This window comes from Lynx canadensis, chromosome A1 (genome assembly GCF_007474595.2).
Source record: "Lynx canadensis isolate LIC74 chromosome A1, mLynCan4.pri.v2, whole genome shotgun sequence".
NCBI lineage: Eukaryota > Metazoa > Chordata > Mammalia > Carnivora > Felidae > Lynx > Lynx canadensis.
The window spans coordinates 226,531,712-226,558,883 of NC_044303.2; the positions used below are offsets into that span (position 1 = coordinate 226,531,712).

The window sequence follows — 27,172 nt, forward strand, 5'->3', positions numbered from 1 at the left end:
TCCGGTGTGCTGGGGACCAGTGAGCAGTCAGGTGGGAGGGGCAGGCCGGGGTCAGAATACCCTTAAAGCAGTGAGCCTCAGCCGGGAGACCTGTCCCCAGGGGACATTCGGCACAATCTGGAGGGCATCTCTAGCTGCATAGCGAAGGCAGAGGATGTAACGGTATCTAGCAGGTAGAGGTCAGGGGTGCTGCTGACATCCCACCACGAAGTGACCTCTGGCCTGAGATGTTGGTCCTCCCGAGGTTGAGGGACCTTGATCGGCTGACAGTCCGTCAGCAGCGTCTGGGCTTGGTGGCACCCAGACCACCCCGTCTTTGCCAAAGGGTTTTGAAGAGGGGGTTTCCCCGAGGAAGAACTCAGCCGCGTTGATCACGAAGCGCTGTGATATGGGCCAGGGAGGGCAGGTTGGCAGAGAGAGTGTCGCGAATACGCGGGGACAAAGAGAAGGAGGAGGTCTCGCCCAGGGCGGGGCGGGGAGGGTGGGGAGCCAGAGAAGAAGGAGATAGAAGTGTGGGGGAGGAGGGGTGCGTCTTAATGACTCCCAGCCTCGTGAAGCCCCCGTGGCCGTGAGAACTTGGCGCTGAGGGTCCCGGCAGCCCCTCCAGGGGAGGAGCGTGGGGAGAGGACGGGTTGGTTTCGGACGCCTGTCTTAGCGTGTCCTCTGGAGCCTGGCTCGTTTCGGATTGTCACGTACCCAGCGTCTAAACACGGTGTCGACAAGGGCAGATGAGGTTTTTCTGTCATGTTACACGTCAGCCCGGGGTCTGCCAGGCGGGCTCCGTGGTGCGGCAGGTTGGTCTGCAGCCACACGGAAGAGAGGCAAAGGATGTGCCAGGGTTTGTCGCGCTCTGGGTCAATTGCACGGAGGAGGCTCCTCCCCCAGCCTCTTAGGAAGGGCTCAAAACCACATCAGCGAGGGAGCCGCAGGGAAGGGCAGGGCTCCTCTGCAATTATGGCCTCGGGGATGGCTCCAGAGGAAGGGTGGGGGGGGGACACCCAGCCCGCCTGTCCCCTCGTTGGGCTTGCCGAACCCACAGCACAGACATCAGGATCAGACGAGCCCGTTTGGAGAAGCTGGGGCCGGGCCCAAAGGTGAACGCTTCTGTAGGCACAAAAGATTGTAGGCACAAAAGCTAATGTGTTTTGGGGGGTTTCAAAAATACCTCCCCTCTGCTCGGGTGGCGTTCCAGACCGAGTCGGCAAGCGTGGCCTGCCCATGTTCCCGAGTGAGCTCGGAAGCCGGCTTCTTCCCGCCCAGCGCAGCGTGTTCACGGTCAGTAGCCGGCTGGGGACTTGGTGACTGCAGCCGGCAGGTGGAGGGCATTCACCCGTGGGGAAGCCCCGGGCCGTCTGTACCGGTGGGACTGGGCGTGGGATGGGGTTGGAAATCCAAGTCCGCACGTTATTTCCTTGCACTGAGTTTCCCCAAAGTAGCCTTTTTGGGGTGGAGGGGGCTGGGGGGGATTCATTTCTGTCCCTTTCCAAAGCCTCTCAGGGACGCAGGGATGGCCTTAAAACAGGATGGCCAGTCCTCCCTCATACCAGGAACAGCTGAACCCAGTGTGGTTTGTCTGAGGCTTTTTTTCACATGAAATCAAAACTGATGTTGCCAGAAAATGATGATCACCCATCTGCCTTGACCGTATGTATTTTTAAACTTCGCCGAACGTTGGTACGCTTGAGTGGCCACTTCCGTATCAGCACATGAGGGTGGCGGTTAGGAACGTTGTTTTTATGATGTTTTCTCTTCCTTTCCTGCCTCTCTTTCGAAGGTCAGATTCCTTTGACCAAGGAGGGAATGTTGGCCCGAAGGTTACTCCCATTAAATGGAAGTGTCGCTTCTGAATTTCAGAGCTTGACTTCAGCATCGACTGAAGTTTCCGACTAACTTGCCATCTGGTTTTCAACCTGAATGCTTCACAGTTTGTTTTTAATTGTGTAAAAATGTTTTCAATGGTTTAATTGGATAATGACAGCAAGCAGTTGTGTTTGTTTTTTGTTTTTTGTATTTTTATGTAGAAGGTAGTGGACTTAGAGCGCTGCAACATGGTTAAAACACGAATTGATTTGTGGTCAAATCACGTGCCCCCAATATAGCTACGTCGATGTCGCCCTACCCGTGGGCCGGGCTGAGCGCTAACCTCCAAGGACGCAAGAGTACTCTTGTTCACAGGAGTTGCTTCTTGAAAGATTGGATAAATGAGAGATCCCGCCTCTCGAAGACCTCACGGTTCCTTGGCGAAGACAGACACAGGCACACCATTGACCACTGCTCAGGGTGCGGTGCGTGTGATAAAAGTACTTTGGAACATCAAGACCGGGCACCCAAAGGAGAAAAGAAGGAAAGGGTCAGAGGAAAGTGATGCCCGGGAGAGGCACTAGTTTGGCCGAGAGAGAGAGTGGCTCATTTCTAGCAGAGGATTGCCACGTGCCAAACACGTGAGCCCGCAGGGTGCGTTTGTCCAACTGTGGGAAATCAAGATGCTGAAATCACTGTGGCGGGCAGCTGTCCGGCAAGATGGTCGGGAACAGGTGAGGAAGGGCTCCGTGTATACATGAACGAGTTTGAATAGATCTGTGAAGGCTGCGTGGGACAACTTTAAACAGGAGTTCTGGGGGAGCTCACTCCGCCTGCGAGGTGATGGATGAGTGCGGGACGTATCCAGTCTAGGAGGAGAAAGTTGACCAGCTAACTCAATGGGAAACGATGGCGTTCCACACCAATCCTGAGAGAGTTTGAGTATGAAGCATACCGAGAGGAAGAATGCAAGTGTTTGAGAGGGTGGGGGCGGGGGGCCGATAGAGTGAATTTCTGTAGGATGGCTCCTCGATTTCTGGATTAACCATTGGGTTGACTGTGGTGCCTTTGTCAAGATGGCACTGAGAAGAAATGGGTGTTTGGGGGGAGCTTAGTCTCATCCATGTGAGTTGAAGCTAAGGGTCATCCAAGTGAAGATGTCCAGTGGGCCACTGAGTGTGTGGATCTGTGATGTAAAACTGAAGCTGCATTGAAGGTGAAGATTGAGGAAGTAAATTATTGGCATATTGAGCTGTGATGACCAAAAGGGAAGGAAAGAGGAGAAGGGTGTATGGGAAATAAATCTCCTGACGACCCCCACCTCTTAATCGGTTTTCCCTTTAGCAGAGTATGGCAGGGCCCTGACTAGCCGATTTCTGTAACGCATTTCAGATGATCTGTTCCGTGTCCAGCTATGTTCAGGATCACATGGGGAAAAGCAAGTTGTGGTTTTTATCCTCATTAACAAAAACGATAAATACCTCTGATTTATGTAGTACTCTCATATAGCAGTCAGGTGGGGGTCATCAGAGGATATGTGGTTAGACTGACCAGAAGCGTAGGCCCGGAGGGGTTAAGCAGTGTTCTGGGGCAAGGTGCTCCGGGCTAAGGACTTCTGGGTTCTGATGACCAAACTTTGTCGCATAGACCATTTGTTCCCGTGTTTGAACAGTGCCTTCTTAATGGCAGCATGGATCCCTCCGTGTCTCAAAGCATCTGAGGCCCCTGGGTCACTTTTCGTTTTCTTCGTCACCCCCGGTCCTTTTGGAGGGAGATGGGGTGCCAGGCAGGACGCCCTGATGGCCTTTCGAAAATCTTGAGTTGGTGGACTTTGGATTGAAGAGATGCCGTGAGTTTCTTCCAACGTTTTTAAGCAGTATGTGCGACAGCCGTTCCAGATTATTAAAACGGGCAAGGAAATGTATTCTTTGGGGAGTTATGTGGAACTTTTGTCACTAGAAAAAGGTGTCATGTGCTTCAAAGTAGAATGGTCTGTTTCTGAAAAGCTGTGAAAATGACCAAGCTATTTATTCTTGTGGAATTTGGAATCCAGTATGAGACCAGTCGTAGCCCTGGTCCTGCCTCATGTTTGAGAGTTTCATGTGTCCACAGTCTGAAACCGCATGGGGTGGTCGTGGCCGTTTGTAGAGCAGTACTGATACCTTTTTATAGAGTGATAAATGCTACGACACGTAACCAATGTGTGTCACAGCTTTTAGAATTTCTTACCACATGTGACCTTTGCTTCACTTGGCACTTAATTTACAGCCAGGCTCTTCTTTGACCCCCTTCGCTTGCAGGTCACCATTTTTACTAATACTGATGAATCCCTTATCCACGCAGCCTTTGTTCTAGGGATAAAATTACCCAGGCAGAGTGGTATGTTTAAGGAAGTGGGGGAAAGATAAGAGGTCTTGGGCAGTAATTATTTTTGCTGATAGACCTCTAAGATTCCACCTGACTCGTCCTTCTTTCAATAAGCTGTTAGGAACTATTGCTGTCGTCCCCATGTTGTTTCGTACTTCTGTTTTATGGAGGGTCAAACGTGGGTGCGAACGGTGAAAACTCACTAAGTAGCTGGAGCCCCCTCCCTTCCCCCCAAATTCCACAACTGTCATGAGAATAATTCGTTAGGACTCAAGCTGTTCTCTCACCTTTTGGGAGCGGCTCAGACTGTCTTCTTAAATATCCCAGCGGGTGACCCCCAGAGATGGTGGGATTTGGTGAAGAAGGGTTTTCTAAGGAGGAGACTTGTCCTGTTCAGCAATTCACGTGTCAAGCTTGGAGCTTGGATTGGACGTGCCAGACCACGGTGGGAAATCAGTGAGGAATGGGACATTTGTGACATCTAAGCAAATGAGGCCAGGGCGGGGGATGGAAGGGAAGGAAGGAAGGAGATAGGTTCTAGGGTTCATGGAAAGTGGGGCAAATAAATGTGGAGGCATTGGTCACGGGTGATGAGCTGGACAGAGTCTGGGATAATTCCCATCCGGACGTGGGTGAGTGGTGATGCGGGCCACCGCAGGCCCACAGTGTGGGACGCCGGGAACCCGGGGTCCTGTCCTCGATTTCATCCGCTGGCCCTGTGACTACAGGGGCAGCACTTACCTTTCCCTCATCTGTCAGAGGAGGCAGAACAGTGGCCTCTGGCCTGCCCACATCTCAAGGTTACGTTGGAGCAGATGAGGGCTGCGGAGATGTGTCTCTGGGTAGGATTGTCTTTGCCCCACAATTACGAAATGTCAGATAAAGTTGTGTTGGAAACATGTGGGCTTAATTGTCATTTAAAATCTGTTGACAAGCCTTTTAAGAAGTGACTTAGGCCATTAGTGAGAAGGTGAAATATAAAACTTGTGCATTCATGTTGGAAGAGCCTGATTAACCCCTGATGCCAAATGGAGGCACTTATATTAGGGAGGCATTTTGAACTCTAAATGAAGTAAGATTTCCTGTTGTCCTAAAAAAAATTAAAAAATTGAATTCTCAGTGTATAACAACCAGACACATTTTACATATTCTTTCCTTGTTTGTTTGTTTGTTTTTTGTAAAGAGATTTCAAAACAGTACATGGGGAGAGATGGGCAATAGAGATTTCAGATGGAATTTTTTGTTGGTTTGTTTTAAGTAGTCTCCACACCCAGCGTGGAGCCCAATGTAGGTCTTGAACTCAAGACTCTGAGAACAAGACCTGAGCTGAGATCAAGAGTCCGATGCTTAACCAACTGAGCCAGCCAGGTGCCCTGTTAAATTATTGAGTTTAGGCTCAAATTCAGTCTGGCTGTTTGCTATCAATGTTGGTATGTGGGATTCCCACCTGTTGAATGTACTTTCAGCCACAACCTGTGTAGTTATTAATATCTGAACTCGAATCAGATTATGTCACCCCTGGAAACCTGCGTGCCTTTCATTCTCTCCCTTACTAAACGGTCTGTAATTTGTCACCAGAATATTTTTCTCAACTTGGGTTGAAATTGGAAGGCACATATGCCTCTTGTTATTACCCTTAATTCTGTGCTTGTTTTCAGATCGCTCCCTGATACTATAAAAAAGAGATTAACGTATTCTATCAGCACCAAAATTCTCGTATCTTTTTAATTTTTAAAATGTTTAGTTGCCATCAAATACACATAAAACTTTGTCATCCTGACCATTTGAAAGTGTATACTTCAGTAGCGTTAAGTATTTGCACATTGTTTTGAATCTTTTAGAATGCTTGCAACTTCGAAAACTGGAACTCTGTTCCCATTAACTTCCACATTCCCCACTCCTCAGCCCACGGCAACTGCCTCTCTCCTTTCTGTTTCTATGAAGTTGACTACTCTAGGTACCTCGTTTCAGTGGAATCCCACGATAGTCGTCCTTTGGTGACTGATTTATTTCACTTAGCGGAACGTCCATGTTGTGTGTGTCAGAAATTTCCTTCCTTTTTGAAGGCTGCATAATACTCCAGTGTATGTGTGTATCACGGTTTGCTTATCCATTCATCCATTGGTGGATGCTTGGGTTGCTGACACCTTTTAGCTACTGGGTAGTATTTCTTATATGCTCTGTAGAATGCAAAGTTTGAAAACCCATTCTTCCCTCAGGAGTACAGCAAAGAGAACAAGAAAGTGCTTGGAGAACATGCATTTAAGGAAAATCTGGAAGACATTCAAGACCTGTTATAAATGTGTGTAGCTTAGCTCTCTTTGTTTAGATTATTTAACATGGTCTAAACTGTAGGGATTTTCTTTCTTTCTTTCTTTCTTTCTTTCTTTCTTTCTTTCTTTCTTTCTTTCTTTCTTTCTCCCCTCCCCTCCCCTCCCCTCCCCTCCCTTCCCCTCCCCTCCCCTCCCCTCCCCTCCCCTCCCCTCCCCTCCTCTTCCTCGTAGATTATGTGTTTTATATGCTGGAAGCCTCAACCACAAAGTGGAAGGGGCCCAACAGGAGCGCCTGCATTCTTAGAGTCCTGTTGGAATATAGCCATATGCCAACAGATGCTTGATCTTTTGAAATCGGATGCAGCAATGTTAGCCTTAAGTGCTCTCTCTGCGCCCATCAAGAAGGGTCCTGAACATTGTGGGGACAGAGGAATTCAACTCTTCATCTGGTTTAATGATACAGATGTGTGCATGGGGTGTGAAGCATTGTCACATAGTTAAGGACACGTAGCTGCCAAGGGGCTCCTCACTTACTTGGATGGTGAAAGGTTTCAGCGGTCGAAATGCACATCGTTTTGAATGTGTGTCTCATTTCCCGCAGTGTGTGGTGTGTGCCGTGCAGAGTAAAATAAAAGCCTGGCTTGGTGGCTTCCATCGCCTGTACAGCAAAACGATCTGTCTGCAAAGAGCGCAGACCCTCCCAGCACCTTCAGCCTCTCCTCTCGTGGAGGAACCGGATGAACAGCAGTTTCGGAAGGAGATGCCCTTGAGATTTGGAGCCACCCTCAACTGGTGCTACGTGGGGCGCGTGGCAAGGTCGAGAGGCCGCAGTGGGAGAAGTAGTCGGGAGCTCCGATCCGGGGCGGGGTTAGTTAGACACGTAAGACTGTGTCTGCCTCATTCGGTGCGGGCATCGTTTTCATAGGCTGAGAGACGGAAAAAGGCCAAAAATCCTTAAAAGAGTAAATTAGGTTCACTTACCTGGGCTTGGGAACACAAAGGCACGTGCTATATAGGCTTCCAGAAGTATTCCATCAACATGGAAAAAATCAGGCATTCTTGTGTAAAGGGATGAAAGTCTATTTTTTGTAATATTTATGTGGAACTTCTAATTTCTCAAGAATGTGTAATAAAGAACCACATTTTCTTTTTCTTTCTTTTTTTTAAATAAAGTTTACTTATTTATTTTGAGAAAGTGAGCAAGCAGTGGGCGAGGTGGGAGGAGAGAGAGAGAGAGAGAGAGAGAGAGAGAGAGAATATCCCAAGCAGGCTCCATCCACGCTGCCAGCATGGAGCCCGATGCGAGGCTTGAACCCACGAACCGTGAGATCATGACCCGAGCTGAAACCAAGAGTTGGACACTTAACCAGCCGAGCCACCCAGGTGCCCCAGGACCAGTTTTCTCGATGGCAGTTCACTAGATTGAAAGACGAGGGACGTGTTTCCGCATCTTGCTGTGAAAATCAGACACGGAGATCAATATTGTTTCGGGAAAAGTGTGCTGCAGCTGTGTGGCAGTGATTGTGCTCGGTGGGGAGGATGTCATGATGCATTAGTGGGTCCGCCGTGCGTGACCACCGATGGAGTATTTGCCAGTTCTGCAGACCGCTTTTCTGTTGCACAAATGCTTGTTCAGAGTGCCTGGCTTCCCTTCCCCTCTAGAATCGCTGCGGGTTGGGGGATGGGGATGTCTTAGCTACCAACCACACTGTTCTGAAACACTTTACAGACTGCAATGCGAGTTACTTAAAAGCAGGCCTAAGACCATTTGGAATGTTCCAACTTGATCTGCTGCTAACAAGCTTCTAATGCCCTTGGATTCCCTGCCCCCGTACAAAAACCGTGTCATCCACACTTCCGGGATGAGTGATCTCTTAAGTGATACTGCATGACCATTGGGGTGGCCCAACCAGGAGGGGACAGCGGGCCTACGAGATTGTGACCAAGAGGATCACTTTCAAAGTAAAGCGTTTGTAAAAAAGGTTATGATACCCTGAATGAGTAAATCGATACTTTCTTCAAGAAAGGCTCGTGGAGGGACGCCTGGGCGGCTCAGTCAGTTGAGCCTCCGACTGTTGATTTCGGCTCAGTCACGATCTCACACACAGTTCGTGAGTTCGAGCCCCGCGTCAGGCTCTGTGCTGACCAAGAGATTCTCTCTCTCCCCTTTCTCTCTTCTCCCCGACCCTGCTCTCTCAAAGTAAATAAATGTAAAAAGAAAAGACTCACCTTAAAATTTTCTAACAATCGTTCAAACACAAGCAGGGTGTGCAAAATTTTCAAGACGTGGGCTGGGCATATCATTTTTCAATTTGTTTTTGTGTTATTTCTGTTTTTAGGTAGGCTCTACACCCACCATGGGGCTTGAACTCAGAATCCTGAGCTCAAGAGTAACAGTCAGGCGCCCCAGGGCGTATCATTCTTTTTTTTTTTTTTTTTAAACGTTTATTGATTTTGAGACAGAGAGAGACAGGGCATGAACGGGGAAGGGGCAGAGAGAGGGAGACACAGAATCTGAAACAGGCTCCAGGCTCCGAGCTGTCAGCACAGAGCCCGACGCGGGGCTCGAAGTCACGGACCGCGAGATCACGACCTGAGCCGAAGTCGGCCGCTTAACCGACTGAGCCACCCAGGCGCCCCCGGATCATTCTTTAAAAAGTGTGTTGTTAACGGGTTAATATCCTAATATTAATTTAATGTGCAGTTTGATACTGTGTGGCTTTTATATTTTACCTGTAACTGAGAAAGAGTATTGCAGTGTGTGCCTGCTGAGCTGTTTTAAGAGGGAAGCCGTTAGTGTCTTGATTTCTGCCAACGGAGGAACAAAGTAAGAACATATCTCACAGAAAAATGAAGTTTTGAGATTTCCAGATGCAGAGTAGTCAGGGCACCTGGCTGGCTCAGTCGGAAGAGCATGTGACTCTTGATCTGGGGGTCATGAGTTTGAGCCCCACATTGGGTGTAGAAAGTACTTCAAAATAAACGAACTTTAAAAAATATGCTTAAAAATCATCATTCCGCTACCAAAAGGTAGAAACAGCTCTGACATTTTAGACAACGTAGTGGAAGGGGCTAAGACACCCAGAGCCTCGACACCGTCTGCCTGCCCGCTTTACCTCTGCAAACAGTTGACATGAAGGAAGGCACCAGTGCCTGTGGTCAGAGCATTGACGGAAGACATATGGCATCCTCCAGAGAACCGAGTCGTTCTCTGTTGTCCTTTAGAAGTAGGAGGCTTGGGCACCCGGGTGGCTCACTCAGTTGACCGTCTCTTGGTTTTGGATCCGGGCATGATCTCACGGTTTGTGAGTTCGAGCCCCAAGTCGGGCTCTGTGCTGACAGCTCGGAGCCTGCTTGGGATTCTCTCTCTCTCTCTCTGTCTCTTTCTGTCTGTCTGTCTCTCTCTCTCTCCTCTCTCCCCCCACCCCGTGCTTGCACGCTCACACGCTGTCTCTCAAAATAAGCATAAAAAATATGTTTATGAGACTTTCCTTCCGCAGAGGAGAAAGCAGTCCCGTCTGTATGGCCAAGTCTTGCCCACAGTGCTCTGACAGGGGAAGATGGGCTTTCTAGAGAGTTGAGGTTTCCAAAGACCTGAACATTCACCCATTAAGTGCTATGTCTTCTCTGTTAATTGAGGTGAAATTGTCATAACTGAAAAGGAACCACTTTAGAGTATACGATTCGGTGGTATTTCGTACACCCACAGTTCTTGTACAGCCAGCCTCCCTGTCTAGTTCTAAAATATTTTCATCACCCTGAACGGAACCTTAGACCCACTAAGCGGTCACCCCCTACTTCTGGCCTCCTCCCCCTGCCCATAGTAACTACCACCAATCGTCTGTCTTTATGGATTTACCTCTTCTGGATACGTGAACTTTCAGGTCTGACTTCTCCAACTTGGTGTAATGTTTTCCGTGTTCCCCATTGTTCTTCTGGATATGTGAACTTTCAGGTCTGACTTCTTTAACTTAGTGTGGTATTTGCGATGTTCTCCATTGTAACACGTGTCAGTACTTTATTCCTTTGTGTGGCTGAATAATAGTCCGTTGTATGGACGTACCTTCTCTCGTGTACCGGCCCCTCTGATCGTTGGCACTCGGGTGGTTTCCACTGTTAGGTAAGTGCGAAAAATGCTATTATTTGTCGGAGAGCCTGTTTTTAATTCTTTGGGGTCTATATCTAGGAGTTGGTCATATGGTAATAATTCTTTTATGTTTTTTAACCTTTTTTGGTTCAAAATGTTTCCGAAACATATCGGAAACCTCCTTACGTTTGGAAACAGTTCCGCGGAGCATATGATACCGTGCTGCGTGCTCGTGGCAGGCGCTCTGAAAGTGGATGATGGCTAAATGCTGCAGCGTCACGTGTGGTACAGACGCTCTCGGGAGGGTCGCACCTTCTGTCTAGTGTCGCTTGCTTTTCCTTTCCTTGCTGCACTGCCGTGCCCTGCCAGGGGATATAAGACGTTTCTGTAAATTGGTTTGCTTTCTACCGCGTACTGACTGCATAGGCGAACGTGCCATCGTTTCCCCGTGCCTCAGTTTCCGCATCTGAAAAATGGGAGTAGTAATGCTGCGGAGCTCTTTGGGCTCTGGTGAGTGTTACAGGGGCCCCGTGTGGTGGTCGGCTCCAGAGGTCCCAACAAAGTATCACTGAGGGGGCGGCTTAAACGGACACTGATCTTCTCACTGTTCTGGGGGCTGGAGGTCCTAGGTCAAGGTGTTGGCAGGGCTGGCTTCTCCCGAGGGCTCCTTCCTCGGCTTGCAGACGGCTGCCTTCTGGGTCCTCACACGGTCTTTGTCTGTGCACACACATCTGGTGTTTCTTTGAGCACGCAGCTTTCCTCCTGAAAGGATGTCAGTCCCGTTGGATAGGACCTGCCCTAACAGCTTCGCTTCAGTTTCATCATCTCTTCAGAGGCCTTCGCTCCAAGTGCGGTCCCCTTCCGAGGTGTTAGGGGTCAAGGCTTCACCGCAGGAATTTTGGAGGCTCCCGTGCAGCCCCGAAGGCTCCACGAAGCACTTGGCACAGGGCCCGTGCTCCGTAAAAGGTAGTGGTGGTGACTGGGGTCTGCTTCTACCCCTCTGTCTGCTGCTTCAGCCGTGTCTGGGCCGGGAAGCCCGACAACCGCACTCCGTTAGCGTTTCTGGCGGGAGTACAAGCGGACGGTTTTGTGCACCTGGAGGAGGCAGCAGGCCTCCCATTTTAATGATCGTGGCCTCGGCTTTGCTGCTCTGAAGAGCTTGATTCATTTCTAGCTTGGGTTTTGTTCTAGAAGGGTTAAGATTGTCCGGCATCTAAGTCCCAGATCACTTATTCAACACCAGTATTTTCAAAACGTTCTTGGTTTTTAAAAGTTACGGTTAAGGGGTCCCTGGGTGGCTCGGTCAGTTAAGTGACCCACCCTTGATCTTGGCCCAGGACGTGGTCTCGCGGTTCGTGTGATCGAGCTCCGCGTCGGGCTCTGTGCTGACAGCACGGAGCCTGCTTGGGATTCTCTCTCTCCCTCTCTCTCTGCACCCCCAACTCATGCACGCATATGCTCGCTCGCTCTCTCTAAATAAACATTTTAAAAAGGTATGGTTAAATATGCATGACATACAATTTACCATTTTGACTTTTAAAAAAAGTCTTTTTAAAAAAAATTTTTTTTAATGTTTATTTTTGAGAGAGAGACAGAGAGACAGAGCGCAAACAGGGGAGGGGCAGAGAGAGAGGGAGACACAGAATCCGAAGCAGGCTCCAGGCTCCGAGCTGTCAGCACAGAGCCCGACGCGGGGCTTGAACCCACGAACCGTGAGATCGTGACCTGAGCCAAAGTCGAACGCTTAACCGACTGAGCCACCCAGGCACCCCCATGTCGACTGTTTTTAAGTGAATAATTCGGTGCTTTAAATGCATTTGCAATGCTGTGTGACTATAACCTCTGTCTGTCTCTAGAATCTTCTTACTATCTCAAACAGAAACTCTGCGCCCATTCAACAGTAACTCTCCATTCCCCTCTCCCCCAGCCCCTCGGCGTCTCTCTAGTTCTTTAACCCCGCTGTTTCCTGATAGGCACCCAACGGGAAAGAAGATGGGAGTGGACAGTCCTCTGTGCCTGGGACAGGGGAGCAGGGGTTTGGGCCTCCGGTTTGCCTTTCACTGTGAGTCCTCTTTGAAATGGCTCCCTTTGTCTGTACAGGATGCCAAGGTTTTATCCCAGAGGCGTCTAGGAAACGCGTGCGGAGGGGAACCCCGTCTTTCCCCTTCACGGACCCTCAGGTGGCTTCGGGGAAAGCCCAGGACGGGGGGCTTTGGGGAGTTGTGGCCGCCCTCCCCTTCCGAGTGTGGACCAGCACGGAGCCGCATCCAGGCTCTTCTGTCTCTGCCCAGCGCGCACCCCCCGGCCCCCCAGCGCCCCGTATAACCTGGCGTTCCTCTGTCTCCCCCTCCCGTGTGCTTGCAGACCTACATCGGCTCCATCATTGCCTCCGTGAACCCCTACAAGACCATCGCTGGCCTGTATGAGCGTGCCACCATGGAGCGCTACAGCAAATGCCACCTGGGGGAGCTGCCCCCCCACGTCTTCGCCGTCGCCAACGAGTGCTACCGCTGCCTGTGGAAGCGCCACGACAACCAGTGTGTCCTCATCAGGTAACCCGTCCCCCGTGAGGCCGGCGGCGGAGGGACGGAAAGGGGACCCCCCGGAGAGCTGGTGCCTCCGCCGGCCCCCAGAGCACGAAACCTGCTCAGAACGTTCACGAGAAACAGGTCTACTAGGTGCCTCAGTTTCTCCGGTGGAGTTTTCTCTTTTGAGTGGCTTGATCCCTACGGCCTTCAAAAGACCCAAGCTCACTTAGAAACAAAAAAGCAAGATGTACCAAAGTTGTTCACTCTGGGCCTCAGAAGAATTACTCCCTTCTTTTTCTTTTTCTTTCTTTCTTTTTTTTTTTTTTCACTACTTGCCTTAATCATTCTTTGCTTTATTCCATTGTGGCATGGTCCTTTTATACATTTAAGAAAACGCGTAATTCTTTCAAATTTAAAAAGTGACAGGTATGCTAGAGTGAGAATGTATATTTGAGCAAGAGATCTTTCTTTGTCTGATTTGATAAGGTTGCACAGCATTGCCCAAATTGAAGAACTTTAATGATTTTGCACTGGGTGTTCCTGAAGTGTACCTTTGAATTCGCGACAGAAAAGGCGCTTGCCGTGTGTGTGCTGAGGGAATGATGGAAGGACGTGTTTATTTCCCTTTTTCTGGCAACGGAATAGGGTCTGGACATCTCTGTTTCAGCCAAGTTGTACTCATTTCTTAAACTACCAAAAGACCCACTGTCACAACCGATCACTAGGAACTGTCTCAAAAAGCAACAGAGTACATTTCCTTAAACATATTTCTTGAGGCGCCTGGGTAGCTCAGTCGGTTAAGCGTCTGACTTCAGCTCAGGTCATGGTCTCACGGTTCGTGAGTTCGAGCCCCGTGTCGGGCTCTGTGCCAACAGCTCGGAGCCTGGAGCCTGCTTCGGATTCTGTGTCCCTGTCTCTCTCTCTGCCCCTCCCCTGCGCGTGTGCTCTCTTTCGCGCGCGCTCTCTCTCTCTCTCTCTCTCTCTCTCTCTCTCTCAAAAATACACATTAAGACAGGTATTTCTTAATTTTTACTAACTAATTCAGATTGGCCTCATCACTTCAACTCTAGGGACATCCAATTGGATGTTTCTATTCCTTATTACACTCCGGGACGATATTCGCAGTAGATGTGCTGAGCCTCCCAGCCAGTGAGGTTTCCGTGCAGTTACCGAAGCCTGGATTCTTTCCTGCTTCCAGGGCTGCATTCACGGGGCACGGCCGTCACTGAGAACCTGTGGTGTACCACAGCGGCTGGTGTGAAAGATAGTGGCTTCTGTTTTTGGTGACTTTCTAGTCCCAACTTGTGGCTAAAGAAGTCTGTTATTTCAAGCGGGAAGGGCAAGGCCGTTTGGATTTGGAGGAGATGTTCAATGAGACCCTCCTTTCCCCCTCCGGATTTCTGATTCCATGGGAGTGAGACCGATGGGGAGCCATATGTTACCTTTAGACTTGCAGCCAGTGGGGTTGGCTAACACCGCAGCCCCAGATTAGACGGAACCCCCTGATCCGGATACAGGGCAGGTCGGCGGTGGCCACGATCATGATCACTGCGGGAAGCCAGTTCCCTGACCAGCCCTCCCCCCTCTCCCCCCGCCCCCGGCTCACCTGTCGGGGAAGCCGTCCTTGCTCCTGTAGGGAGGAAAGGGGGAGCGAAGGGGCACGGGGAAGGGAACCGGGGGGCCCCCAGCCGAGGACGTTTGGGAGACACAGTGTCCCACGCGGTGTGTGTTTGGGGATGAATGTGCTCACGGGGTTTGAAGGCTGGCTGTGAGGTGGACGCCGGGCAGGAACTTTTCAGGCATCAACTCACTGAAACCTTCCGACGGCCCTTTGGTGCGTGTGGCTGTTCTGTGGTATTTGCGGGCGCCACACGCAGAAAACTGCTTGAGGGATTGTATTCTTCTGACCGTTTTCACCCATTGGCTTTGTGCACGGGTCCTTGCTTTTTGTAACAGGTCAGAATTTATGCCACTAGAACAGCAGAACGTTGCCTTCCTCTTCCTCGTTCGACCTCACTCTCTGCCTCTTATAGGGGAGGGAAGCATCCGGGCAGATACACTCTCTTGGCTTTATCACTTTTATGGTGCTCACGTCCTGGGCGGTGCAAGTAACTTGGGTAGAGGGGCTACCCATTTAGTTAGGGGAGCAAATATGAATCGTTATGACTTGCGGCTAATCGAAATGACGCTATTCGGGGTGCCTGGGTGGCTCAGTCGGTTAAGCGGCTGACTTCAGCTCAGGTCACGATCTCGCGGTCCGTGGGTTTGAGCCCCGCGTCGGGCCCTGTGCTGACAGCTCAGAGCCTGAAGCCTGTTTCAGATTCTGTGTCTCCCTCTCTCTGATCCTCCCCTGTTCATGCTCTGTCTCTCCCTGTCTCAAGAATAAATAAAATGTTAAAGAAAAATTTTTTTAAAAAAAGGAATGACACTATTCAATGTATTTTTTTTTAAAAAGGGAGGGGGGCTTTCAAGGGTCCCATTGCCAGTAAAGGAACTTGCCCTGTGACTGCAAGCACATTGTTTGAAGCCTCTTCCAGATGACTTCAGCAAGGCTCAGAACTTAGACTTTAAGATCACCATTTCAGCCTGCAGAAAATAATTTAATAAGATGAACAGAAAGAAAGAAAACATCTATTTTAAGAAGATTGAATGGTTTTCCACACTCAGGTACCTAACTGTTTGCCACTGATAATGGCCTGTGTTACCCACTTGTGTTGGAAAAAAATGAGAGGATCCCTTGTCTGTCACTTACTTGCTCGACAGAGTAGCTTAGGAAGAAAGTGAAAAATCAAATGAGATCATTGTGCATGTGTGCGTGTGTGCATGCGTGTGTGTGTGTGTGTGTGTGTGTGTGTGTGTGTGTAATAAAACGGAAAGCGGTTGGCATTTTCACGCCCAAGACTGTGGTATTTAAAATAAGGGGGGAGGTAGAGGGTGAGTGGATCCCGGCTAGAAAGCTCTCATTGTGAAATACTGATGTGAACGGAGTAACTGTATTTATCTAAATTAACTCAGGAAATGGAGTCTTTAAGAATAGAGTTCTCATTAAAATGTGTCTTATTTAATCTCTCCAGTTTTTTTTTTTTTAATGGGGATGGGGGCTGTGGGAATTTACAGAAAATTGAGTATAAAAATACAAATTGCAGGTTACTGTATGTAGCCCTGTGTAGATTTCCTCAGGCGTGACCTGCCCCCTGGTGGATACAATGTGTTTTACTACTTTGAAAACCTTTTCTCATGCGATCCCTTAAAATCAGAAAGTAGGCCTGTTTGGAATTAGGACTTCAGACATCAATTATTCCCTCATTTCACGAGCCTGGGTCCCTTGGCCAAGGTCCCCATCTCTTTGGTGGCAAGCTGAGTCTCTAGGCTTCTAGCCCAAGCCTCTCGTGTTGGTTTTACTTAGAAGGTTGTTACCTCTCCTAAGCTCTAATTTTTGCCTTTTTGTGCACATTTAAGCAAATGCTTATGCTATTATAGTTTTTAAAATATCAATCTATGTTTGAAACTTGAGAATTTTTCTGTTTTTTTCATCTAGCTGGCAAGATCAGCATTTGATTTTGTTTGATCCGGTACATTCTACGTTGACCTCAGTTTCTCACACCTTGATTGGACAGGCAGGGTTTAGTTTATCAGGGCCTATCAGGATACATGACCTTTTCAGGTGTGTCGTGTAAGTCAGGCCTCTGCCTGATTCATCCATGAAACTCACTGTCCGAGTGTCCGGTAAGAGGGCCAGCATTCAACCGGGGTGTCCAGAGTGGCTGGATTTAGGACCTTTGCTTCCTTTGCATGTTTGGTGTTCCAAAACTGGAGCGATTTCTTTTCCATTCTGGAATGATAATTAAGTGTTCCATCTTTTTCTGTTTCTAGTGATGTACTTAGAAATGATGGGGTTGGAACAGTGAACAAAACTTGTGTCCTGGATTAGAAGGGCACCAACCTGGGGCGCCTGGGTGGCTCAGTCGGTTAAGTGTCTGACTTCCGCTCAGGTCATGATCTCATGGTCCCTGAGTGCTGATGGCTCTGTGCTGATGGCTCAGAGCCTGGAGTCAGCTTCGGATTCTGTGTCTCCCTCTCTCTCTTTGGCCCCTTCCCCTGCGCATGCTTGTGCGTGCTCTCTCTCTCTCTCGCTCTCTCTCTCTCTCAAAAAATAACATTAAAATATTTTTGTAAAAGGCACCAACCTGAATTAGGCATGAGGCATGCATGCCTCGTGCTCATGTAATATGGCAGGTTGCTGTGTTAGAATTTGGGGATTAAGAAAAAATGAAATAAAATCCAATCGTTGCCTTCAGGAACTTCTCCTCTGATGGGAAGAAACTGATAGAGCTAAGTAATTTCAATATAGGCTACCAAAAGCTATACTAGAAATGTGTCCATGGTCGCTCAGAGAGGAGGTGGTAGGTCCTCAGGAAGGAACTCAGTCAGTACTTCATGGAGAAAAGGGTGTATGGTTATGAGTCAGAGAAATGTGTGGGAATATGGCCGGTATGAAGGAGAGGAAGGGCACAGAAGCGCTTGTAAAAGCATCGATGTTTGGACCAACAAGGGTAGTTAGGAAGTGGAAAGTAGCCCATGAGGCTGTGGGGTTTGCTAAGGGACACGAAGGGCTGGGGTTGGAAAGGCAAGGAAAGGGAATTGAAAGACACGTGTGTGCGTCATCCCCAGACAAGCCCAAGAGGCTTTCCGTGGGGACACTGAGGCTCTGTGCTGTTAAGTGACTTTCCAGAGGCCTCAGCTGTGAGCAGTAGACCCACGATTGAGCTCCAGTCTCCCCGTGTCATTTTAGAACGGACTCCTCCTTGCTGGTGCAGGACACGTGTTCAGGGCTTTGTCCTGCTTGCGGAGACCCGTGCGCTGAATCCCATGTAGGTGGACACTTGCCTGAGACCTCTGGCAAAAGCAAGGATCTCGAGAGCATCGTGTGAATTAAGAATTTGATTCACACAGGGCTGAGAATGTTTGCCAGGTGTCCACAAAGTGTTCTACAAGGAGCCAGGAGTATATACTTCCAGCGTCGTGAGTCGGTCTTGTTACAACTACTCGACTCTGCCCTTTGAGGACCAGAACACTCACGAGCTGGTCTGTGTTCCAATAAAACTTTATTTATAAAAACAGGCAGCAGAGCGGATCTGGGGCCATAGTTTGTGGGCACCAGGGCAGGTATCTGGGAGACTAGCCTGTGTGGGTGGGTAAAGGGCCTTGTTCACATCAAGGGGCCCTTTCCTTCATGTGGGTTCAGAATCCCTCCTCTCTGCTTTCTTGCGGGCTTTGCTCTCTGTCTTTGGGCCTCCCTGCCCCTGATTCTCCGATTTCTCCTTTTCGACTGGATCCTTGGCATTTCTAGTACGTTCCATCCTTTAAAAAAATATATTCACCTTTGGTTCCGTATCGCCCTTAGGCCACACACCTCCCCCACTCCTTCCATGGTGCGCCATCATTGTGGGTCGCTTCCTTGTTCCCTGGGGCTCCCCAGTCATCCTCCACCAGCTCCTCTTCCGTCAACCTTTCCGTCTCCGGGTGTGCAGGACTCCCTGGCCTCAGACCCCTCCCCCCTCCCCCCTCCCCCGCAAGTTTCTCCTCTGAGTTCCAAATGTATGTCCAAGTGCCTCTGAGGTCCCATCACAGAGATGGCTCATGGGCATCTCAGAGCACGTCCTACATTCATCCGAAGCTTCTCCCAGACATGTGTCCCTCCTCTCCTGTTCTCATGCTCAGCAGGTGGACTCCATGCCACCGGGTCACAAGCCTGAGGTCAAGAAGTCCTTCTTGGAACTAGAAGTTCTTCTCCTCCACATGCCCCCTCCCGCCCCCCCATTAAGGTAAAATCGTGCACAGTAAAGCACCCCGATCTCACGGAGACTGCTTCCTGGGTTTTGCCAGCTGTGCAGGCCTGTGTGGCAACACTAGGATCATCCCCCTGGCAAGCTCCCCGGGCTCTCAGGAGTCCTTCCCTGCATGTCGCTGTCCCTTACCACCCTCCTGACCAGGGCTGTCCGTGTCGTTCCACCCCCACCCCCCACCATCTTTCCCGGGGCCGCTCACTTCTCGTCTCTGCCGCCCCCTCTCTTAACTGCCCTTCTGTCCTCACGTCTGTCTCCCTGCGTCCTCTCTGGCCTCCCTCCATGCATTCACCACACTCCATACTCTGCACAGAGCGATTCTTTAAAACCATGAACTTGGTCATGATCTCCTCCTGCTCAAAAAACTGTCTTGTGACTTTGATTCTGCCTATGAAAACTTCTCAAAGCTTTTACTATGGCCTGTGAGGCCCCCATATCAGTGATTGGGGTTATTTTTCTTTTCTTTCTTTCTTTCTTTCTTTTTTTTTTTTTTTTTGTTGTTTTCATAGTTTTTTGTTTCGCTTTCAGCAGGCTAAGCTCATGTTGGTTCTGGGAGAACACGTGTTCTCTGAAGCCCATGTTTGTGTCAGCAGTCATGTTGGCACCAAGGGTTAGGACCGTAATTGCCATGGGCTGGTGAGAAAAATGTAGGACTGGATGTGTAAGCGATGTGTTTGCTTTTCGTGGAGGTAGAATAACATTGTAATCGCTGTACGAGTCACTGTTGTACGGCAGCTAGAAGAAAGGAACAAGGTGGAAGAAACGAGTCACCACGCCACCCATGGTGGAAGAAAGACACCAGGCTCCGCACCCAGGTAATGAGACCGTCACACTACAAAGCAGTGACGCTAACCAGTAGGTTAGAATTAGTCCTGTTCATTTGAATTTTTTTTTTTTTGGCGTTCTACTTTTGCTTATATTCTTTTTTTTTTTTGATTTAACTTTGTTTTTTATTTCTTAAGATGTACATCCAAATTAGTTAGTATATAGTGAAGCAATGATTTCAGTAGATTCCTTATGCCCCTTACCCGTTTAGCCCATCCCCCCTCCCACCACCCCTCCAGCAACCCTCAGTTCGTTCTCCATATTTATGAGTCTCTTCTGTTTTGTCCCCCTCCCTGTTTTTATATTATTTTTGTTTCCCTTCCCTTACGTCCGTCTGTTTTGTCTCTTAAAGTCCTCATAGGAATGAAGTCATATGATTTTTGTCTTTCTCTGACTAATTTCACTTAGCATAATACCCTCCAGTTCCACCCACGTAGTTGCAAATGGCAAGATTTCATTCTTTTTGATTGCCGAGTAATACTCCGTTGTATATATATATACCACATCTTCTTTATCCATTCATCCACCAATGGACATTTGGGCTCTTTCCATACTTTGGCTGTTCTTGATAGTGCGGCTATAAACATTGGGGCACGTGTGCCCCTTCGAAACAGCACACCTGTATCCCTTGGATAAATGCCTAGTAGTGCAATTGCTGGGTCGTAGGGTAGTTCTATTTTTAGTTTTTTGAGGAACCTCCATCCTGTTTTCCAGAGCGGCTGCACCAGCTTGCATTCCCACCAACAACGCAAAAGAGATCCTCTTTCTCCACATCCTCGCCAACATCTGTTGTTGCCTGAGCTGTTAATGTGAGCCATTCTGACAGGTGTGAGGTGATATCTCATTGTGGTTTTGATTTGTATTTCCCGGATGATGAGTGATGTGGAGCATTTTTTCATGTGTCGGTTGGCCGTCTGGATGTCTTCTTTGGAGAAGTATTACGTTCGCTTGTATTCTTAAGTTTGGCTTTCTAGTTCTGTGATTACGGTTCGCAAGGATGGAAAGGGATACCTAGTTCTGGGTATCACTGTGCTGTAATATACGTGTTCTGTCGTATTCTCCACATTACCTAGCAGTAGCTCAGTTCTGAGACGGTCTACCTGGAGATGATGTCTCATCCCACAGGTTAAGGGCTCAGTCCCCCAAGACTGCCGTCTCTGTGTTCCCCACCCCCCACTTCAGGTACAGTCACAATTCCGAGTTGTCACCTGTGCTGCTGATTCGCCGGGCTATAGATTGGAGGTTCCAACGGATCCACTCCTTTGTTTGATTAATTTGCTAGAGCGGCTCACAGAACTCAGGAAACCAGTTTCCTTACTGGATTGCCGGTTTATTATAAAAGGATATGACTCAGAAAGAGCTGGAAGAGATGGGTAGGATGAGATCCGGGGAAAAGGCCATCGGCTTCCCTCCAAGGGTTCACCAATCCAGAAGCTGCCGGAACAGCATCTCCCACCCCCATTTTCGTGGATTTCTATGCCAGCTTCATCACCTAGGCAAGAATGATTAAATCACTGACTATGGGAATTGAATTCAATCTCTTGCCCCTCTCCCCTCCCGGAAGGCCAGTGGTGGGGGGAGGAATTGAAAGTCCCAACCTTCTAATTCTGTTATTGGCTCTCCTGGCAACCAGCCCCGCCCAGTCTTTGGTTACCTGGGTGCTTTCCGAAAGTCACCTCATTAACATAACAAATGACATCTTTATTGCTGTCATCATTTAGGAAATTCCAAGTGTGTTAGGAGCTCTGTCAGAAAGGAGGATGAGGACCCAATATATATTATAATAAATAATCACACTATCACATGTATTCAGCATGTATATTATATGCTGCATAGATAATAATGATGGTTAACTTGAAAATGTCTGGATTGGGGATGATTGGTGATCTTCCTCACCACCCTACTCCCTTATTTAATGTTTGTTTGTTTCTTTTTTTTTTAAATTTTTTTTTTTTCAATGTTTATTTATTTTTGGGACAGAGAGAGACAGAGCATGAATGGGGGAGGGGCAGAGAGAGAGGGAGACACAGAATCAGAAACAGGCTCCAGGCTCTGAGCCATCAGCCCAAAGCCTGACGCGGGGCTCGAACTCACGGACCGCGAGATCGTGACCTGGCTGAAGTCGGACGCTTAACCGACTGCGCCACCCAGGCGCCCCAATGTTTGTTTGTTTCTTTAGAGAAAGAGTGAATAAGGAGGGGGGCGGGGGAGAGAATCCCAAGCAGGCTCCCTGCCGTCAGCCCAGAGCTTGACAGAAGGCTCGAACTCACAAACCTGTGAGATCACGACTGGAGCTGAAATCAAGAGTCAGACACTTACCCAGCGGAGCCACCCGGGCGCCCCTCTATTAAAAGAACTACTTGACGGGACAGCAGTGACCTCTCAGTGGGGCCCTACTGTCCTCCCTTCAGTCCCCTGGACTTTGGCCCTGCTGGCTGCTTTTGCTTCCTCCAGGGCACTGAGCAGGGTCCTCCCGTGGGTCTCCCCACTCTCCCTTCAATTTTCACCCACTTGTCTCCTGTGCATGTTTTCATTTTTTGGTCTCCCTATCCGTGTGCTGCCCGACCCTCCTGCTCCCCCCAAAAAGGTCTTTACTGAGCCCTTACCGTCCACCTAAATCTGAACTTTCCTGTCCTCTGGGACACTTGTGACTCCTTGCTTGGTGTCTTCGTGCCGCTAGATCACAGACAGACGGTGCCATTTCGCGCATCCGTGCTTTGTGAGCCCTGAGTGCAGCCTGACACGTAGCAGGTGCGCAGATGTTCAAGGAGGGAAGGAGTTACCTGCAGAGATGCTCTTCCTCCATTGCTACGAAGATTGCGTTGGTTTGACCCTCAGTAAACTTTTCACGTCACAGGCAGGGGCGGGAGGAGGAGGAGGGAGAAGTGGAGGAGGCGGGGGAGTGTTCCTTAAAGGTGTATGACCTGCGGAGAGTCCTGTCACCTTGTGATCAGGTTACCTTTACCCTCTGCCTTGTTCAGGTAACACTTCCGTGGCTCCGTATATGGTAGCCCCCACCTGTCCCCTCCTGCTCCGGTCCTCTCTGAATTTTGTGAAACTGCTTTCAAGAGTAGCAGTTCCCAAACCTGGCCTCATGGTAGAATCCTCTGGAAATTTTTATTTTTTTTTAATTTTAATTTTTTTTTAAACTTTATTTATTTTGAGAGAGACAGTGCAAGTGGGAGAGGGGGAGGGAGAGAGGGAGACAGAGAATCCCAAGGAGGCTCCACGCCGCCTGCGCAGAGCCCGATACGGGGCTCAAACCCACGAGACCGGGAGATCATGACCTGAGCTGAAACCAAGAGTCGGACGCGTCACCGACTGAGCCACCCAGGCGCCCCCGGAAATTTTTAAAAAATACCGGCAGTTGAGTTCTACGCCTTACGGTTCAGGTTAGAGGTGTATTAGGTGATTCTGATGTGCAGCCAAGTTTGAGAACTGTGGTCACAGAGCACCGTTCAAGTCGGGGTTTTATTTTGTTTCAAGCTTTAATTCTGTGCCAAAAAAGATGTACTTAAAGAAGGTGCTGGAAAAAAGTATGCTAGAGTGAGAAAAAATGTGACCGCTGATTGCTATAGATCGATATCCATGACTGGTTCACGGCAGTGAGAGTCTTGGGTTTTCTTCTCTTTGACCAAGTCTCGCTCTTGAATTTGAACCGTATCTGCTCTGTGATCGAATCTTTAACATGTTATATTTGTCAGGGTAAGCTAATGGCTGTAACAAACAGCGCCCCCCGCCCCCCAAATCTCAGGAACATTACACAGGAATGCTTTACTTCTTGCTCATTTTGCAGCCCCACAAGGGAAGGTAAGAGACTTGACTTTATTCTGCGTGTCATTTTGTTTAGAGATGTGTCAACCCTGAGGGCACCCAGGTGGTGGGCAAAGAATGGAGGACAAAGAAATGCATTTGGGGAACACGTGACATCATTTCTGTCTCATACGTTTTAACTAGAGAACTTGGTTTTTTAAGTTCTGTGTGTGTGTGTGTGTGTGTGTGTGTGTGTGTGTGTGTGTGTGTAATAGAGTCAACAACTAGATAGATGTATATATATATTTTTTCAAATGCCAAGAATTACTTAAATCTCTTCTTGAGGTTTTTCTCTCTTAGTTTATGTCATTCATTCAGTGCTTGACTGCTGAATGCCCTCTGTGTGCCAGACCCTGGTCTAGACAGGTGCCAGTGACGTGAAGATGTGCGTACTAGCAAGATTCTGGTTGTCGGTAACAGAAAACCCAGCCGAAGTTGTCCCAACTCAGATAACACCGGGCAGGGCAGTTTCGGGTCTGGGGATTCAGCCACGCCTGCCGGGCCTTCTCTGATTTTCTTGGCTTTTGCTTTATTGTTCCAAGATAGGTGTGGATTCCCAGGTACTGTCTGCAGCAGGGGGGAGGTCTCTGCCTGGTGTCTCTTGTGTGTACACAAAGCCCCCCACGAGCCCTTAGCACGCTCGACATGAAGTCTCTCCGGCTGCAGTCCTCGCACCAGCCCGTGATCTACCCTGTCACTTGCAGAGGGAACTGTGTTACTGAGAGTTGCCTAGACCAGTGTAGATTCCCGTGGGTCTGTGGGACCCAGCCGGACGTGGCTGTTGTCATCTCTGAGTCACTCCCTTTCCTTTATTACGTGTGGTTAATCATTTCCCATTTCAGCAAAATTCCTCTTGCGTAACTTCCCAGATCGTGGCACTCAACGAGCGCAGCTTTTTCAGGACCACGCGGAGCTCATCCGTGTACCTCGCCCACTTAGCAGTTACGAAGGTGCTGCTTTGATATATTGTTGGTGTTGCTCTTCTGTTGCTTAGACCTTTAGTTGACTTTTCTTATAAGTTCCCTGCCTTTGGCTGTTTCTGTTCTCCCCAAAGTACCGGACATGGTGCCTTACACAAAATTGAGTTTCTCCTTTTAAATCCCTGGTCTCCATGCCTGCTTGTCCATATCCGGCGGGGCTGAGCTTGTCCGGGACGTGACCACCAGCAACAGCTGATCTCCCGAGAGCCCTTGCGCTCCTTCTGGAGCATTACCTCCAGAGCCGTGTTCCTTCCAGGCCCCCTTGATGAGCTTAGTCTTCGCCGTCTGTCTCCTGTCTCCGGCGGTTGGCTCTGAGCCATCAAATCGGATCCTGTGGGCTCTCTCTCTCTCTCTCTCTGCCGCCTCTGGTCTCAGTGCAGCTGACCCGACCAGAATCCTGCCCCTCCGTGGGTCTTCCCGAGCTCATCTGGCCCTGGTGCCCAGCTCTTTCCCTTTCCTCTCCGTGGGACTCACGTTTGCCGGTCCGTTAAGGTGCAACTTGAACCTTGTTTACTTCTCTCACCGGCCTCCCCTCCCCGTGTGCTGCTGCGTTCCCTGGCCCTTAATTGTCACGAAAGCGTGATCTCTGCAGGATGTTGGACCCAGACCTGGCGTTACATCCTGGCTCGGACGCTTAGCCGCTGCCTCCCTCGTAGGACTATTGTGAAAGCGATGATAAAATGATTCACTGTGGGTCGAGTACCTGTGGGGTACCCTTGTCCCCTTCAATCATACTTACGAATAATTGCATTTTTGTGCATATTTATTTGCCCGCTTTCAGTTCCCCAGAATGACGTTGTTGGTGTGCCTGTTCATGTGACGAGCACTTGATACCAAGTGCCTGTCACCAGCACCAGAGGCGCTGTGGAGATGGCTGGGGACGCTCGAGTGACCAAAGCAGAGATCCTTGCTCATTTCAGGGCCTCTCTGGAAGGATAGGCGCCTTCCAGCCTCTTACCTTAACTTAGTGGGGGTGGTTCCGTTTACCTCCGACGCCACAGAGGCCTTTGCAAGTGCCAGAAACGGTGTGGCCAGAGCTTTCACTGCCCTTGAGCTTGCCTCGTGGGACCGACATTTCGACCTCCGTTTTCCCGCCTTCCAACAGGTGTTCTGTGGACAAACTGGAGGGACGTGGGTCACGCTGAGTTTCGTTTCTTTTTTTGGTTGTTTGTTTGTTTCTCCTTGTAATTAGAAGCCCAAGCTTGTGCACTTTGTTTTGCAGCGGCGAAAGTGGGGCAGGGAAAACCGAAAGCACCAAATTGATCCTCAAGTTTTTATCGGTCATCAGTCAACAGTCTTTGGAACTATCCTTAAAAGAGAAGACATCCTGTGTCGAACAAGCTATCCTCGAAAGCAGGTATGTCGGGATCATGTTCCTTCTTTCAGATAAGTAGGATTTACTGTCCTCCCTGTTGGCAAATTCAAGGATGAGTTAGAATCAGTGGGTCTGTTTTCTCTTTTTCTTCTCTTTTGCAATTCCTCGAGAAGTCCCAGCATACACATAGCAGTTTCCAATAACCTGACCTGTCTCCCCCGCTGCCCCCCGTCCCCACCCCTGGGCCATGTTGGAGGTGGTGACTGAGTGATTCGGAGGAACGTTCTGTAGCCTCCTCTTACAGCGAACCCTCGACTCGCTTTTGTGGAGGACTTGTGCCGGGCAGAAATTTCAGCCTCTGGCCACTGTGTAACAGAGGTCTTAGCACAGCGATGAGGGAGCCTCTGCTCAACATCCAGCCCTGTGGAGGCACCGTGTTGACAAGATGGCATTTTTAAGAAATTTGTTTAATGTTTATTTATTGTTGAGAGACAGAGCATGATCATGGGAGGGGAAACGAGAGGGAGAGACACAGAATCCGAAGCAGGCTCCAGGCTCCGAGCTGTCAGCACAGGGTCCGACGCGGGGCTCGAACTCGCAAACCGCGAGATCATGACCTGAGCCGAAGTCGGACGCTCAACTGACTGAGCCACCCAGGCGCCCCAAGATGGCATTTTTGTAGCCTCCCACGTGGCAGAAGGTCACTGAGACCTTTGATGGCAGCGAGCCTTTGAAAGAGGGCTGTGTGGGGAGGTATCCTCTGAATTTTTATTTTATTTTTTTTATGTTTATTATTGAGAGAGGGAGAGAGAGAAAGAGCGTGAGTGGGGGAGGGACAGAGTGAGAGGGACACACAGAATCCAAAGCAGGCTCCAGGCTCTGAGCTGTTAGCACAGAGCCCCAGGCGGGGCTCAGACCCACAGACTACAAGATCATGACCTGAGCTGAAGTTGGACGCTTAACCTACTGAGCCCCCCAGGCGCCCCTGCATTTTTATTTTAAATGTGCACTTGCCAAACATCTGATTTGTGCCTTATAAGATTTTAGAACCAATAAGGACTTCACAGATTCTATTACTTAGATTTTAGTCCCGGGGTCAGCACACGACAGCCAGATGCCCATAACCTGTGGCCTGTTTTTGTTTTAGCATCCATACCCTTTTTTCCGGTGTCGTAAAATATACATGACGTTTATAACTTTAAACATTTTTTTTCAGCGTGCAGCTTAGTGGTGTTAAGTGCATTCATGTTGTGCAACCATCACCACCATCCATCTTCAGAACATTTTCATCTTCCTGCAGCCTGTTTTGTAAATAAAGTTTTATTGGAACACAGACAC

General features: G+C 49.2%; 1 protein-coding gene across 1 annotated transcript in view; it reads left to right on the forward strand.

The window, feature by feature from the left end:
* The window catches only part of MYO10 (myosin X), a 207,524-nt gene that overhangs the window by 82,663 nt on the left and 97,689 nt on the right, over positions 1-27,172 (forward strand). Inside the window, exons 4-5 of the mRNA XM_030332238.1 lie at positions 12,892-13,079; positions 25,742-25,876. Coding sequence (XP_030188098.1) covers positions 12,892-13,079; positions 25,742-25,876 — 323 coding nt within the window. The remainder of the gene's footprint in view (positions 1-12,891; positions 13,080-25,741; positions 25,877-27,172) is intronic.